The 17853-nt window shown below is 41.7% G+C and overlaps 1 protein-coding gene across 3 annotated transcripts in view; it reads left to right on the top strand.

Moving 5' to 3' along the window:
* Nucleotides 1-17853, top strand: part of ARHGAP25 (Rho GTPase activating protein 25) — a 159454-nt gene that overhangs the window by 75222 nt on the left and 66379 nt on the right. For all 3 annotated transcript variants that reach the window (XM_073569125.1, XM_073569124.1, XM_073569126.1), the window contains 2 exons: nucleotides 3201-3397; nucleotides 5573-5660. In XM_073569125.1, coding sequence (XP_073425226.1) covers nucleotides 3201-3397; nucleotides 5573-5660 — 285 coding nt within the window. The remainder of the gene's footprint in view (nucleotides 1-3200; nucleotides 3398-5572; nucleotides 5661-17853) is intronic.

Raw genomic sequence — 17853 nt, 5'->3', positions numbered from 1 at the left:
ACAAACATACATTCTATGTGGGGCTATGTAAAGGAGAGAGGTTTGTTGGATGCAGTGAAGAGCCAGAGGCAGAGAAGGGGTTAACAGTATTTACTGAACAGGTAATTAAACAAGGAATACTCCACGCAGGAAGGCAAGATTAGTAACGACAACAACGGGAATTGCACACAAATACAATGCTCAAGAAAAAGGTATACAAAAAAAGTAACTTATCGCTTGCAGTTCTTGTAGGGAAAAGGCTGGAATATCTCCCGACGGTGTTGCAAATCGTGGACAATGTCTCTGGCTCTGTTACGGAGGAACGAGAAGCACTGTCTCCGGAAGGTGCTGATGTATCCGGTCCCGCTTGGCTTGAGTGCGCTGGAATGAAGAAACAGTCCTTTGTGTAGATTCCTCAGGGATGGTGCCGAACACGAACCATGGGCACGCTCGCAGACCGCGCCAGCTGGCGGTCCTCTGGAGCAGTCTCTAAGAATAGAGCAAGTAAGCTTATCTGCAACTGCAGGTGGGAAAGAGCCGTCCAAAAAGGCAGGGTCAGAATACAGCTTGGTCGTAACAGTCAATTCTAGAGTAATTACGCTGGGGGATGAATGATGTGGAGTTAGCAGTCGGAGCAGCGGGGAGGGAGTCAACCTTCTCCTTGTTCTCCTGTCTCTTTCCCGCCAAGTCTGACCCATTCCTGCACTCAGTCCCTTTTCTATGCCGCATGCCCTCTGCTTTCCAGCGTGAAGGTCCTCCCCTGCCAGAAGAACCCTCCCCCGGCAACAGTGGTGACAGTCCCGATAGTTCCAGCCTCAAAGGGAAATGGAAACCGCTGACTCTGTCTCGGCTCATCTTCTTACAGGTATCTTTTAGATTCTTTGATTAGAGTAGACAAGGTCACACATAAAGGCATACATTTTTTTCTAACACCCATGGCTCCACAGTACAATGGTGCCAGTCAGTACTTGGGTTATGATTTTGTAACCAAGGCATGCTCAAGACTGCTACAGACAGTTTTTTAAGAACAAAAAAACAAAATAGATTCAAGATGTATAGTACAAATAAGCAAGTACTCTGTCTCAATGATATATATCACCACACCCTGAGTAAGAAGTGTATTATCAATAGCAGTAATTTTCATAGGAAAACATAATTTTCGCAAAGGTAAGCCAAGCTTTTTAGCCATTTTTGGCATATACAAAATTTGCAGCAGAATCAATTAAAGCCTTAAAGAGGACCTGTCACCAGGTCAAAAGTATCTGTGTGCCTACATCGGAATCCCCAGACCCATTTAGGAGCTGACGCATTTCTGGCAACAGTTTTCTTGGGCAGGCATACATCTGGCATCTAAACTCTCCACAGTTGCTACCAAAATCAAGCTTTTGCCACTTAGCCGCTTGTTATTGAAGGTGCTGAGTCATCTCGGTTTGCATGAGCTCCTCAGATAGTCTGTGTTCACTCAGTTACAGATCAAGGAGGATGGCCAGGGACATACATGAATGAGAAATCTGACAAATTCACCTTAGGTTCTGAAATTGTCATCAATGCTGCAATGGCTTGGTTCTGGGCAGCTTCATAATGCTGAATTGCTACTGCAAAGTCCTGAAGTAACTGGTCAGGCCCTGCGTTAGATTGACTATTGTTTTGTAATGATCCATAATTGGGCCACTTACCCTGTAATGAGGACGCTGTTCTTGGTACCCTTGCGTTAATTGTAAATCTGTGTTTTTGTACACCTGTTTTAACAGTCCAATTTGACAACCATACATGACACAGCTTTTACGGTATCACATTTCCGTACATGTACCTAACTATTTAGCATTTCTTGTTATGTAATTGTTGAGTACTTAGGGTTGAAAAGATCATCAAAAATTAATTGTAGTGTTGTACAAAATGTATGGTAGAAAAACTGTGGCAATGGCAATAGACGGGTAGTGTAAAAGAACGAAAAAACCCATACCATGGCTAAGAAAATGGGAGCTGCTTGCAGGAGCTGAACCACCACCAGTGGCACTAGCCATTTAGACAGTGATACTACCAAATGCAGGTCACAATTGGCCTGCTTGCTTCTGGTGTATTAGTGGAGAGAAAGAAGAGGGTATTATGGAATGTATGGCACATTACTTGTCTCAGACACAGCATGATGTCACCTCTGAGAGCGACACCGTCCATTTTAATCAGTTTTCACAAAGACTGGCCTGCCTGATCACAGATAACAATATGGGATAATTTTTGGACCTTTTTTATATTTAAAAATTGTTCTAAGAGACCTCAAAGAGTTATTCATCTCTTTTTAGGGCAATTGGAGGGCTTGGCAGTAATGCGTTTCATGGCAAATTGATTAGATGCAAATCAAATTTTTTTTTTAAAACAATTGTCAGAACTGGCAAATTATAATTTTAAAAGATTTGATCATCTCTACCGTTGATGGAACGCTTGTTCATCCAACCGTTATCTTTTCCGACCACCCGATAGACAAGAAGGCTCCACTTGGTCGAGCAGTCATATGTTCTCTATGGTTGGAGAGCTTTTCTGTCTGAAATACCAAATGATTGGGCTGTGGAATTGAAACCACTCAATTCTTATCTCTTCTGACATAATCTCTTGGGGGTCAAAGTTTTAATGCTTCCATAAAAATTAGATGTTTAGCCAGTCCCACCAAGATCTTTGGGTTACACCAACTTTAATTCAATATATACAATAAAAGGGCCCTAGCTTTCATAAAACTTTTTTCATTGAATGGACTTGTCAGTTATAAAGAAAATGTATTTGGTTGTTTAATTCTTTGTAAATGTTTGCTCACAGATCTATTTATAAAAATATGTTAAGCAATTTCCACAGTTTGGGGGAAAACATGTTTATGCAAGTAAACATGACTGTCATTACATGCCGCAGTGTAAGATCTGAAATGTTATTGCACACACTCATGAAGAGTGGACTTATTTTTTTCTGCCCTTAAACTTAGTAAAAAAAAACACTCCTACGCACTAAAGGAAGTATATTTTGAAACCTGCTTTTTGGCCACTTCCTTAAAGATTCTTAAGCCAGAAGCCAGATATCATTTCGACCAAAGTTCCTGAGATATCATAGACTCTGTTAGCTGCAACATGGTGACAGGACTCTGATATTGCATATGCTTTACAACTTCTAAAAAAAAATACTTAAAAGCACAATTCCACTATATTGGTCACCAAGTATTTAATAATCTTTTCCTACAGTGCGATCAGTCAGTATGATGACGAGTGATCATGCTGTTCCTTCTGCACGGTTACACAACTCTTTGGCGAAGCCAGTGAAAAGCGGCTGGTTGAAGAAACAACAAAAATCCTTTGTGAAGAACTGGCAACAAAAATACTTCATACTGAAGGGAGAATATCTCTGCTTTTACAAAGATGAAGATGACAGCAAACAACAGGTAAGAGTGACATCTATCTATCTATCTATCTATCTATCTATCTATCTATCTATCTATCTATCTATCCTAGTATGTCATTGCTTTCATGTACATACTCAAGCACATAGACAGCAAAGACCCAAGACCCATAACCTATTCATTGTATGGGCAAAAGCATTGAGACACCCCTCTTAATCATTGATTTCAGACTTTTCATTCAGTCTGATTACAACAGGTGTATAACATTCAGTCCCTAGCTCAGTTTACCTTGTCAGATATGTGATGGAATGGCTTGATCCAAAGATCTCACTGACATCAACATGGTTCTATAATAGGATTACAAAAAGCCATTTCATTAAATTTCTTCCCTCCTAAATATTCTCAATCAACTGTGAGAGACATTATTGAAAAGTGAAAATGTTTTGGGAAGCACAACTTCTCAGCCTTGAACTGGAGATCACATAAAGATATGGAGTGGAGTCAGAGTGCTGAGGTGTATAGTGCATAAAGTCACCCACACTTTGCTGACTCCATAACTAAAGAATTTCCACCGACAATAGCATTAATATCAGCACAAAAACTGTGCTTCATGACATGAGTTTCCATGGCTGAGTAACAGCTTGCAAATCTAATACCACCAAGCTCAATTCTAAGTGTCAAATAGAATGGTGTAAGACTCACCGGGACCATACTTTGGAGGAGTGGAAAATGTGTTCGATGGAGTAACAAATCACTTGTTCCCATCTGGTGGACCAGGCTAAATTTGTACTGTAAAATACCAGGAGAATGTTACCTGCTTGACTGTATTGTGCCAGCTATAAATTTTGGTGGAGAATGGGTAATGCTATGGGGTTGTTTTTCAGCAGTCGGCCTAGGCCTCTTATGTCCAATGAAGGGAAAACATTTAGCATACAAAACATTTTGGACAATTGTAGCTCCCAACTTGGGTGAAGTTTGGAGAAGGCCCTTTTCTGTTCCAGCATGACTATGCCCAGTGCACAAACTAAGGTCCATAAAGGCATAGTTGGGTGGGTTTGGTGTGGTGGAACATGACTGGTCACACAGAGCTGTGGCATCTTCTTCACTGAACACCTTTGGCATGAACTAAAATTGAGATTGTGAGCCTGGCCCTACTGTCCAACATCAGTGTCTGACCTCATAAATGCTCTTCTGGATGAATTGGTAAAAATTCCTGCAAAAACCTAAAAAATCTTGTATAAAGCCTTACCTAGAAGAGTGGAAGCTGGTTTACATGCAAAGGAATGGAATTTCATATTAATTCCTGTGGCTTTAGAATGGGATGTCCTGTAGGTATAATGTGTAGGTGTTCAAATACTTTTTGTTCATATAGTGTAGCATCAATACAATTTTCTAAATATTTCCGTAAAATGAAAACTGAGACAAAATTTCACGGTGGGTAAATTTTTGTACAATGCTTGCATACAATTACTAGGGGTTCACATCTGATCAAGTCAATATCTTTTTGTAGTTCAAAAGTCTTTTAAAGGTACAGTATAGTAACAATAAAAACAAGCACATAAGACTGCAGTGCCCATGAAGAGGTGGGGGGGTCTCTATTCTGATCCCTCCCCTTCTACAGGGTATGTTGTAAATCTGGGAACCACTTCACCACCAGAGCTATTCAGAGAAGTCAGAGGGGAAATTGTGTTTTGTAAACCAGATGCAGAAGGGGAACAACATTTTGCGCTGTTGACCTTTCTCCTTCATGTATTTCCTATTTTGGCATGGGTTTCATGTTGATTGACTTTCTATACAATTTATCCTATGATAATTGCGTGTGAGATTTTGATTTTCATTACATGCTATACTTACTGTACATATGAGGTTCAGGGGGCATGTTTTCATCAAATCGTGTGAGCACATCTGCCCTAACACTACAGCAATAACAGCTTGCAGCTGCACAGTTATTCATCATTGGTCATTTGGATTGCTTCTTTGCATTATACATTTTGGGGATTGATGCTAACTCCATTTTAGCTGATTGCTACAGAGAGGTGAATCTCTTTATTGTAGGGTCCCATCTGAAGAGGTTGCCTTGTCAGCCAGATGGACTCACCCAGTAATGTGCCTGGAAGGTAGATCGAATATTCTGGTCAAGTTTTCTGATGTTCTCCTAAATTGTATCTTATTCTTTGTCTCTTCTTAATAATCTCTTTAATATTTTACCCTCTGTAGGGTTCATTGTTTTTAGCAAGAAGCACAGTAAGCGAGGTCTCCTGTAGCCCAGATGATGCAGGAAAATTTGTCTTTGAGGTTATTCCAGGTAAGTTGCAATAAGTCTGTAGCACTTCAAAAATGAAAATAATGTGCCGTTTCTCTTGCAGCTACATATACTGTATACATTAGGGTATCATATTAGGGGTCTTTAGGATTTTAGTAGGCACAGTTGTTCTTACTTGCTACGTATGATAGGAGACAAAGCTAAATTAGTTGTAGCTGCCATTTTAGGGGCTGACAAAGTCAGTGCAGACCTACTTTTGGTCTCTCCAGTATTCTAGAGCAGCCCCATTATTTCTCTAATAATTCACTAGAGAATGTGAACCATGATATTCAAGAACTCAGTCCCTTACATACAATCTAATAGATATTAGGATACATCTACCTACTTTTAAGATATTTGGCCCCATTACCCATTTTGTCCTTGTGCAGCTACACACATTGCAAATACTGTAATACATCGACCCCTGCCACATTTGCATTGGGATAACATTCACGGCATGTATATTCCTACCTAAATTTGGTCAACGCAGTTATTCATATATTGGTATTTTTTTATCTGTCCCTATTTGTATATCTGCATTTCTGAACATTCTTCATGATTCACTGGAGTTTCTAATGGGGTATTTTCACAATGAGTTGTTTTTTTTTTTTTACGTGGTGTTCAAGAGAAATTCCTGGGTGTTTTTTGTCGTTGAGGTTTTAAGATCTGATGTTTTGAGGAGCATTCAACATGGTCTTGAAAATCTTTTTTATTGCCTTTTTCGTGTGTATTTTTGCAGCTTTTTGATTTAGCAGTCTCAAGTTGAGGGGTATTCCACAAGGAATTTGCAGTAAAAAAAAATGACTTTTTTTTGTGTGTTGAGATTCTCAAAACCTCATCGGAAAAATGTAAAAAAACTTGCCTCAACGCAGGAACAGCAAAGTGAATTCCCATTGAAATAAGCAGGAAAAGTATTGATATTTTTATGTAGATTTTGGGGCAGATCTGCTTCAAAACCCATGTAAAAAACTGTATGCGAACATAATTTAAGAGCTGTATTCCAACCATTGACGTCAAAGAACCTGTAAAATTATGTAAAATTCCTACTTTGCAGCTCTATTACTTAAGCATGTTATCTGTATTTCTGTGTGTAATATATGAAGACATACAAACACAGTAAAGTTGAAGACAGGATATGCCGTAATATAGACACAAATGTGGTGCCAAATATGGAGAAATAATACATATCTGCCATGTTTGTTTGCTTTATGTTTTGTACATGTTTTAGTATAGTAAATAACCCGTCCCAGGACACTAACTGTAATAGGAAATGTACCATTTGGCAGTACAGCATTATTATAGACTAATATATGGAGATTTGGGGCTAGTAAGTTGTGCTGCATTGAATGATACATGCTTTAATTTACAAGTATATATACTGTATATACTATATGGAGGCCTGATGCTATCGCATCAGGTGGGCGGTAATGTCACGATGGGAGCAGGCTTTGTAGCGTTGAGAATCTCCCCCCCATATGCTCACCCACCTGTCCACTCTCTTACCCCATGTGCTGACTTCTTCCGTCTGTGCCCTCTTCTTTTACCTGTGTACCCTATGTGTTATCCCCCTTGTCTGCTGTCTCTCTCCTTCCTGTGCTCTCCCCTCATGTTCTGTCCCATTTGAGCTGTCTCCCCCTTGTGCTCTGTCTCTCTCACCCCTGTGTCTGACCATGTACAGAACATACCACAGCTCCTGGGTAGGGGAGGAAGCAAAAGACAATACTGACATTACAGCAGGAGATCTCAGAGGATACATTTTGTGAGGTAAAATATTGTTTAAAAACGGTCATTGAAATATTTTACCTCACAAAATGAATCCTCTGTGATCCCCTGCTGTAATGTCAGTATTGCCTTTTGCTTCCTCCCCTGCCCAGGAGATGTGGTATGCTCCATACACGGTCAGACACAGACAGTTTTTAAAATGAACTTTCGTTTGTGGGAAAACCACTTTAATGTGACCGGTTTCCTCTGCCTGTAGACACGTTGCGCATCTGCCGCCGGGCTCAGCCGAATGATTCACTGCATCTGTGCAGAATTCGTGCAGGCGCAGTGCGATGGTGTTCCGCTGGTGGTAGTGTGTGTGAGTGTGTGTGTGTGCGTGTGGTGTGTACAGTGTATAGAGTGTGTGTGTGGCGCGATGGTGGTACCGCGCAATAGGTTGGTATCAGAAGCAGTTTCCATATTGAGACACCCATCATTTGGGTGTCCCAATATGGTTGGTCAGTGAACTTTCTCCGCTTGGAATTCTGGGATACGGTGACATCTGGACAGAACAGGAGATGAAAACTTTACAAGGCAATTATGTAAATAGATATATTTTAATTTAGCAGCTTCATGATTGGAAAGTTATTAGATTTTTTTTGGCATACTATTGATGCATTTTGAAAACATGAAGGTGCTAAATATTAATACTTCCCCTTTTGGGTACTTTGTTTTCTGCCACTTCTCAGTGTGTTAGTTCCTATTTCTTTGCTAACATCAAAACACTGCCATATCTGCTCTTATAATACCACGAGTGGATAGGTCGTTACTTGCTGTCTCAGAGTAAAAAACATTTTTTTAGGAATTCTAGTAACTATTTGACAGATATTGATAGGTAAAGATGCATATTTCATTGCAAATAATTATAATTTTTAATCACCTACGATCCACCATAACATGAACTTAGTGCCAAGTATGCGATGTAGAAATCCTAATTACCTCCTCTATCTCTACTCTATCTCTATCTTTCTTGCGATGTCCAGTCCTCATTCCTCAAACCACGAAGCATGTTTTGTTACACACTTCCTCAGGAAGTGTGTAACGAAACGCGTGTCGGGGTTTGAGGAATGAGGATTGGACATCGCACCTAATGTAAGTTCACTGTGGTATCTTTAATATAATTAGGAAATGGATTAGTTTTGAGTTCTTTGGAGCATTCACCTTTCCCAGATCTAGTGGGCACACTTAAATTATTTTTGAATTGCTAATTATTGTAGCACCTATTAAATGGATACTATGGTGGTATTCAATCAGGTGTTGTTTGGCTTCATAATAAGTGTGGATATATTTTGTATGATTGACATCACACATATTTTGTGTTAAAACTATGCTCTATTTCTCTGATGTAACATCTAATTTCCAATTTTGTTATTAAATATGGTATTCTTTCACATAGAACTATATATATGGTGTATAATGATGTCCTTAGCCAGAAAAATTCCTCACATTGGAAGCATTCTCTTTTTTTGTAAATTAATTTTTGTCATGTTGAAAATAAATAAAATGTGTACTTTTTATTGGTAAATAATTAAAATGTAAAGAATTTGTCGAGACACAAGGGTCAGTGGGTGCTCTTGTCCGCTGGCCTGGCTGTCTTTAGAAAGACCACAACGGCCAGGGCTCATCCCACTGAATGCCTATACTCCTTCCCCGTGAGCGGAGCACTACTGAGAATACACAGGTTGAGAGTACCACACTCTGGTAAGACTTTATTGGATCACCAACAGTCAACTGCATATAGTTCATTCACCGCAAGGATACAAGATGGTACAAGTGACAGTCTCACCATTCCGCTGACTGGCCAGGGATTAGAGCCTCCATGAAATCGGAGCACCTAAGGCTAATTACACCAGCCAGTAGCACCCTGCTTTTGGCGGGCAAGCACTGAGAGTAGGTAGTAGCAAGCTTAGGAAGCTGACAGAGCACACCGAGGTATAGTGGGGAAATTAAGTATTTGATACACTGTTGATTTTGCACGTTTTCCCACCTACAAAGAATGGAGAAGTCTGTAATTTTTAGGTACACTTCAACTGTGAGAGACAGAATCTAAAAATAAAAATCAGAAAATCACATTGTATTATTTTTAAATAATTAATAGCATTTTATTGCATGAAATAAGTATTTGATCACCTACCAACCAGCAAGAATTCTGTCTCATAGACCTGTTAGTTTTTCTTTAAGAAGCCCTCCTACTCTGCACTCTTTATCTGTATTAATTGCACCTGTTTGTATAAAAGTCACCTGTCCACCCACTCAATCAATCACACTCCGACCAGGACACCAGGAACAAAATTGTAGACCTGTGTGGTGCCCTGTGTCTGTGTCGCCACAAAATGGTCACATATGTACTATTTTGTATGTGAATTGCAAATTATGGAAGTTATGCTTTCTCTGCTGGGAACAACTGTACACACAATTTACCCGCTCCCTTACTCTGCCTGAAGCTTAGAGTTTTGCGCAAATACCCTAACTGGGAGGGGAGGGGTGTAGTTAGTCTGTGAGGAGACAGTGTAAAAAGAAAATGGAGAATGTTCAGGGAGGAGAGACACTTGCTCTCTCCAGGGACAGTGCTGAGAAGGATCAGGGTGTCAGCCCCTAGGCCATCCAGACTTCCAGAGTCGGGTGGTAAATTGAGATGCTGTGTGGTTTTCATAACCAGCAGTGAAGTGTTTTTCCCAGGAGCTCCTTTGCAACAGAGAATCAGTGAGAGGTTGTGCAAGAACAAACACGTGCTTCACATAGGATTTACTCTGCAAGTTCCTGGGGAAGAAAACACCATGAGTACTTGGCTGTACTGTAAGTTTCAGACTCCAGGAAACCCTTTGTCCCAGAAGGGATTAGAGCAACAGGGTAGTTTATACTGAATCACAACAGAGAAAGATAATCCCATCGTGCAGAGCAGACTGCATACCTGGTGAGAGTTGTATTCTACCCTCTGAAACTGCATCTGGACTTCAGTAAATGGTAAAGTGACTTTCCTTCTCTCCTGCCTTATTACTCTGCACCATCTACATCTATCACTATCCCTGGGGGCCAGCCGTAGTTGGAGGGGAGTTAAACACCTGCACTGCCATCATCACCTAACCCCCAGGGATCATCTGCAGTGCCGGCCATATTACAGCCAAACACTCCAACTGGTGTCACAAACTCTTTTTTTTTTTTCTAATTTTTGTTTTCCTTTTTATTTTTAATCCCTGTTTCATTGTCCCTGGAGCACAGGCACCGGCCATGGCCACCATCCCCGTGACCTCCAGAATCCAACGCTGCCAGTACCCCGCTCTGGGCGAAACATCTGCACAAGGCTTGGATGGGTGAGAAGGCAACAACTGTTGACATTATTAGAAAATGGAAGAAACACAAGAGGACTATTAATCTCCCTTGGTCTGGGGCTCCATGCAAACTCTCACCTTGTGGGGTAAGAATGATTCTGAGAAAGGTCAGGAATAAGCCCAGAACTACATGGGAGGACCTGGTCAATTACCTGAAGAGAACTGGGACCACAGTCTTAAATATTATCAGTAACACACTGCGCTGACATGGATTAAAATCCTGCAGGGCATGCAAGATCCCCCTGTTCGCACCAGTACATGTCCAGGCCCATTTGAAGTTCGCCAGTGACTATCTGGATGATCCAAGGAAGCTTGGGAGAAGTTCATGTGGTCAGATGAGGGCAAAATAGAACTTTTTGGTATCAACTCCACTCGTCATGTTTGAAGGAAGAAGGATGAGTATAACCCTAAGATCACCATCCCAATCGAGAAGCTTGGTGCGGGAAATTTCATACTTTTGGGGTGTTTTTTTGCAAAGGGGACAGGACGAGTGCACTATATTGAAGAAATGATGGATGGGGTCATGTATGCGAAATTTTGGCCAATAACCTCCTTCCCTCTGTAAGTGCATTGAAGATGGGTCATGGCTGGGTCTTCCAGCATGACAATGACCCTAAACACACAACCAGAGCAACTATGGAGTAGCTTCATAAGAAGCATTTCAAGGTCTGGAGTGGCCGAGCCAGTCTCCAGACCTGAACCCAATAGAAAGTCTTTGGAGAGAGCTGAAACTCAATGTTGGCCCAAAACCTGAAAGATCTGGAGAAGATCTGTATGGAGTATGAGATAAAATCCCTGCTGAAGTGTTTGCAAACTTGGTTAGGAACTACAGGAAACATCTGACCTCTGTAATTGTAAACAAAGGTTTCTGTGCTGTATATTAAGTTCTCATTTTTTATTGTATCAAATACATATTTCATGCAATAAAATGCAAATTAATTATTTAAAAATCATACAATGAGATTTTCGGGATTTTTTTTAAGAATGTCTCTCATAGTTGAAGTGTACTTATGATAAAAATTTCCTCTATGCTTTATAGGTGGGAAAACTTGAAAAATCAGCATTGTATCAAATACCTATTTTACCCACTGCATGTGGTCAGGTGAGTGGATTGTCATAACCTGGGTTATCCAAATGAATGCAGTAGAACAGTTCTGCAATCCATCAGCTAGAAGTACAGTTGTGGCCAAAAGTATTGACACCCCTGCAATTCAATCAGATAATACTCAGTTTCTTCCTGAAAATGATTGCAAATACAAATAATTCTTTGGTATTATTATCTTCATTTAATTTGTCTTAAATGAAAAAACACATAAAGAATTGGATATAATTCCACACCAAACATAAAAAAGAGGGTGGACAAAAGTATTGGCACTGTTCGAAAAATCATGTGATGCTTCTCTAATTTGTGTACTTAACAGCACCTGTAACTTACCTGTGGCACCTAACAGGTGTTGGCAATAACTAAATCACACTTGCAGCCAGTTGACATGGATTAAAGTTGACTCAACCTCTGTCCTGTTGGATAAAGAACCTCGACTAACATCCAAACAAGTTCAAGCTGCCCTGCAGTCCGAGGGTACAACAGTGTCAATCCGTAGTATCCGTCGCATCTGAATGAAAAGCGACTGTATGGTAGGAGACCCAGGAAGACCCCACTTCTTACCCCGAGACATAAAAAAGCCAGGCTGGAGTTTGCCAAAACTTACCTGAAAAAGCCTAAAACGTTTTGGAAGAATGTTCTCTGGTCAGATGAGACAAAAGTAGAGCTTTTTGGGCAAAGGCATCAACATAGAGTTTACAGGAGAAAAAAAGAGGCATTCAAAGAAAAGAACATGGTCCCTACAGTCAAACATGGCGGAAGTTCCCTGATGTTTTGGGGTTGCTTTGCTGCCTCTGGCACTGGACTGCTTGACCGTGTGCATGGCATTATGAAGTCTGAAGACTACCAACAAATTTTGCAGCATAATGTAGGGCCCAGTGTGTGAAAGCTGGGTCTCCCTCAGAGGTCATGGGTCTTCCAGCAGGACAATGACCCAAAACACACTTCAAAAATCACTAGAAAATGGTTTGAGAGAAAGCACTGGAGACTTCTAAGGTGGCCAGCAATGAGTCCAGACCTGAATCCCATAGAACACCTGTGGAGAGATCTAAAAATGGCAGTTTGGAGAAGGCACCCTTCAAATATCAGGGACCTGGAGCAGTTTGCCAAAGAAGAATGGTCTAAAATTCCAGCAGAGCATTGTAAGAAACTCATTGATGGCCCCGTCTCACTAAGCGATCTCGGTAGCGAGATCGCTGCTGAGTCACAACTTTTGTGACGTAACAGTGATCTCACCAGCGAGATCACTGTGTGTGACAGCGATCAGCGAGCGGCCCCCCTGCCGGTATCGCTGATCGCTGGAAGAAGCCTCTGGACATTTCTTTGGTCGCTGGTCTCCTGCTGGCCAGCACGCATCGCTGTGTGTGACAGGCGGGAGACCAGCGATCAGGTGTAAAAAATAATAAAAAAAAATAAAAAATTTAGTTATTCTCACCTTCCGACGTCCCGTTCAGCCATCCTGCCTCTCTCCACGCTCCGGTCCCAGTGATCCTTTGCACGAATGACCGCGAGACTTTGTTATCCCTTGAGACTGTGACATCTCGCGGTCATTCGTGCAAAGGATCACTGGGACCGGAGCGTGGAGAGAGGCAGGATGGCTGAACGGGACGTCGGAAGGTGAGAATAACTATATTTTTTATTTTGATTCTATTTTTTACAGCGATGGCAAGCGATGCCTGGCGCTCGGCATCGCTGTGCTGATCGCTGGTGAAGCTGTCTGTGTGACAGCTCACCAGCGATCACATAGCGACTTACTAGCGATCCTGACACCTTGATATCGGTGTCGGGATCGCTGGTAAGTCGCTTAGTGTGACGGGGCCTTTAAACTGCATAATTGTCCTCCAAATGATGCAGACTAGTACACTGCAAGGGGCTGATGCAATCTGTAATCATTAGGCATTCCACAAATTAGCAAACAAAACAAGGAACCGGACCCACTCACATGAAACAATGGCTCATGTCCCTTGACTTATTGAACAAAGAAATAACACGTCTGGCATAATTAAGAATAGTTCATCCCCCACACAAATAACCAGATTGACACTGAAGGCCCCATCACACACAGCGATATCGCCAGCGAGATCGCTGATTTTGTGATGCCACAGCGATCTCGCCAGTGACATCGCTGTGTGTGACTGGAATCAGCGACCGCCGCCCCCTGCCGGGTAACGCTGATCGTGCAGGATTGTCCTGGGCCGTTTTTTGATCGTTGGTCTCCCACTGGCCAGCGTGCATCGCTGCGTGTGGCAGCAAGAGATCAGCGACGCTGGTTTCCAATGTAAACAGCGGGTTTCTAAGAGCCGCGCGGCTCTTAGATACCCACTGTTTACATTGGAAACCAGCTTGCTCGCTGGTCCTGATCACTGGAGGGGCTGTCTATGTGACAGCTCACCAGCGATCAGCCTAACGATGTCACAGCAATCCCATCTATGTCGGATCGTTGGTGGGATCGCTGGGACATCGTTATGTGTAATGGGGCCTTTAGTCATCACAGAATTTATCTAGGAATTGGACATATTTTACTTATATGAACTGTCAATTTGGCAAGTCTTTGCTGTAACCAAAAAAAGTCTTGGAAAGATCGGTATACACACTTCGATTAAAAATGTGCAAGAAGAACTTCATGATTTTACTCATAACTAGAGTTGAGCGATACCGTCCGATACTTCAAAGTATCGGATCGGAATGGATCGGCCGATCTTTAAAAAAAGTATCGGTATCGCCGATTCCGATACCGGAAGTCCCATTCAAGTCTATGGGACTTCCGGTATCGGAATAAGAAAAACCCTGTTTTTGCCTTGTACAGCCTCTCTGGGGTCTGTACGGGCCTTTCGGGGGGCTGTGCCGGCCTGCCAGGGGGTCTGTGCAGGCTCCGGTGGTCTGTGCCGGCCTGCCGGGGGGCTGTGCCGGCCTGCCGGTGGTCTGTGCAGGCTCCGGTGGGCTGTGCCGGCCTGCCGGGGGGCTGTGCCGGCCTGCCGGTGGTCTGTGCAGGCTCCGGGGGGCTGTGCCGGCCTGCCGGGGGGCTGTGCCGGCCTGCCGGTGGTCTGTGCAGGCTTCGGGGGTCTGTGCAGGCATCGTCCGATGGGACTACAAGTCCCATCGGGCGATGCCTGCTACCATGACAGTGATTGACACATTAGCCAATGATGGGACAGTAGTAGTCCCATCATCCGGCTAATGTGTTGAATGTAAAAAAAAAAAAAAAAAAAATACTACATACATACTACATGCATGCTACATACATACTACATGCTACATACATACTACATGCTACATACATACTACATGCATGCTACATACATGCTACATGCATGCTACATGCATGCTACATACATACTACATGCTACATACATACCACATACATACTACATACATACTACATGCTACATACATACTACATATATACTACATGCATGCTACATACATGCTACATACATACCACATACATACTACATACATGCTACATGCTACATACATACTACATATATACTACATGCATGCTACATACATACTACATGCTACATACATACCACATACATACTACATACATACTACATGCTACATACATACTACATATATACTACATGCATGCTACATACATACTACATGCTACATACATACCACATACATACTACATACATGCTACATGCTACATACATACTACATATATACTACATGCATGCTACATACATACTGCATGCTACATGCATGCTACATACATACTACATACATACTACATGCTACATACATACCACATATATACTACATACATACAATACATTCATACAATACATACATAGACATACAGTACATATAACATAGAGTAACATACTTACCAATACTTGTCACATTGTTCCCCGAAGCCATTGTCTTTTCCGGAATAAATATTAACATAACAAACCACAAAAATACTCACCCACGATCCGAAGCAGTCCACGAGTGTGTCCCACGATGATCTTGGGTAATTCCCACACAGCAATGGCATAAAGTGAGACTAGGGACTTTTTTTTTTTAAGTGGCGGAGGAATACAGTGCGGAAGGATACCTACCTTCCGTCACTGGATTCCTGCAGCCCGTAGAGAACGGCAGCATCATCTGATGCTGCAGTTCTCTACCCAAGATCGTCGTGGGACACACTCGTGGACTGCTTCGGATCGTGGGTGAGTATTTTTGTGGTTTGTTATGTTAATATTTATTCTGGAAAAGACAATGGCTTCGGGGAACAATGTGACAAGTAGTGGTAAGTATGTTACTCTATGTTATATGTACTGTATGTCTATGTATGTATTGTATGAATGTATTGTATGTATGTAGTATATATGTGGTATGTATGTAGCATGTAGTATGTATGTAGTATGTATGTAGCATGCATGTAGCATGCAGTATGTATGTAGCATGCATGTAGTATATATGTAGTATGTATGTAGCATGTAGCATGTATGTAGTATGTATGTGGTATGTATGTAGCATGTAGTATGTATGTAGCATGCATGTAGTATATATGTAGTATGTATGTAGCATGCATGTAGTATATATGTAGTATGTATGTAGCATGCATGTAGTATATATGTAGTATGTATGTAGCATGCATGTAGTATATATGTAGTATGTATGTAGCATGTAGCATGTATGTAGTATGTATGTAGTATGTATGTGGTATGTATGTAGCATGTAGTATGTATGTAGCATGCATGTAGCATGCATGTAGCATGCATGTAGTATGTATGTAGCATGCATGTAGTATGTATGTAGCATGCATGTAGTATGTATGTAGCATGTATGTAGTATGTATGTAGCATGTAGTATGTATGTAGCATGCATGTAGTATATATGTAGTATGTATGTAGCATGTAGTATGTATGTAGCATGCATGTAGTATGTATGTAGCATGTAGTATGTATGTAGTATGTATGTAGTATGTATGTGGTATGTATGTAGCATGTAGTATGTATGTAGCATGCATGTAGCATGCATGTAGTATGTATGTAGCATGCATGTAGCATGCATGTAGTATGTATGTAGCATGCATGTAGCATGCATGTAGTATGTATGTAGCATGCATGTAGTATATATGTAGTATGTATGTAGCATGTATGTGGTATGTATGTAGCATGTAGCATGCATGTAGCATGCATGTAGTATGTATGTAGCATGCATGTAGTATGTATGTATGTATGTAGTATGTATGTAGCATGCATGTAGTATGTATGTAGTATGTATGTAGCATGCATGTAGTATGTATGTATGTATGTAGTATGTATGTAGCATGCATGTAGTATGTATGTAGTATGTATGTAGCATGCATGTAGTATGTATGTAGTATGTATGTAGTATGTATGTAGCATGCAGTATGTATGTAACATGTATGTAGCATGTATGCAGTATGTATGTAGTATATATGTAGTATGTATGTAGCATGTAGTATGTATGTAGCATGCATGTAGTATGTATGTAGCATGCGTGTAGTATATATGTAGCATGTAGTATGTATGTAGCATGCATGTAGTATATATGTAGTATGTATGTAGCATGTAGTATGTATGTAGCATGCATGTAGTATATATGTAGTATGTATGTAGCATGTAGTATGTATGTAGTATGTATGTAGTATTTTTTTTTTTTTTTTTTTAACATTTAACACATTAGCCGGATGATGGGACTACTACTGTCCCATCATTGGCTAATGTGTCAATCACTGTCATGGTAGCAGGCATTGCCAGATGGGACTTGTAGTCCCATCGGACGATGCTTGCACAGACCCCCGGACATCAGCACAGCCCCCCCGGCAGGCCGGCACAGCCCCCCAGCAGGCCGGTACAGACCCCCACAGGGTGCACAGACCACCGGCAGGCCGGCACAGCCCCCCGGCAGGCCGGTACAGACCCCCACAGGGTGCACAGACCACCGGCAGGCCGGCACAGCCCCCCGGCAGGCCGGTACCGACCCCGGGCAGTCCACACAGCCCCCCGGCAGGCCGGCAGAGACCCCCGGAAGGCCCGAAATG

The sequence above is a fragment of the Dendrobates tinctorius genome, unplaced genomic scaffold (genome assembly GCF_039654945.1).
Source record: "Dendrobates tinctorius isolate UK_male_01 unplaced genomic scaffold, ASM3965494v1 ptg000022l, whole genome shotgun sequence".
NCBI lineage: Eukaryota > Metazoa > Chordata > Amphibia > Anura > Dendrobatidae > Dendrobates > Dendrobates tinctorius.
Note: the sequence above shows the minus strand (reverse complement) of the source record. Positions and strands in the feature narration are given on the sequence as shown.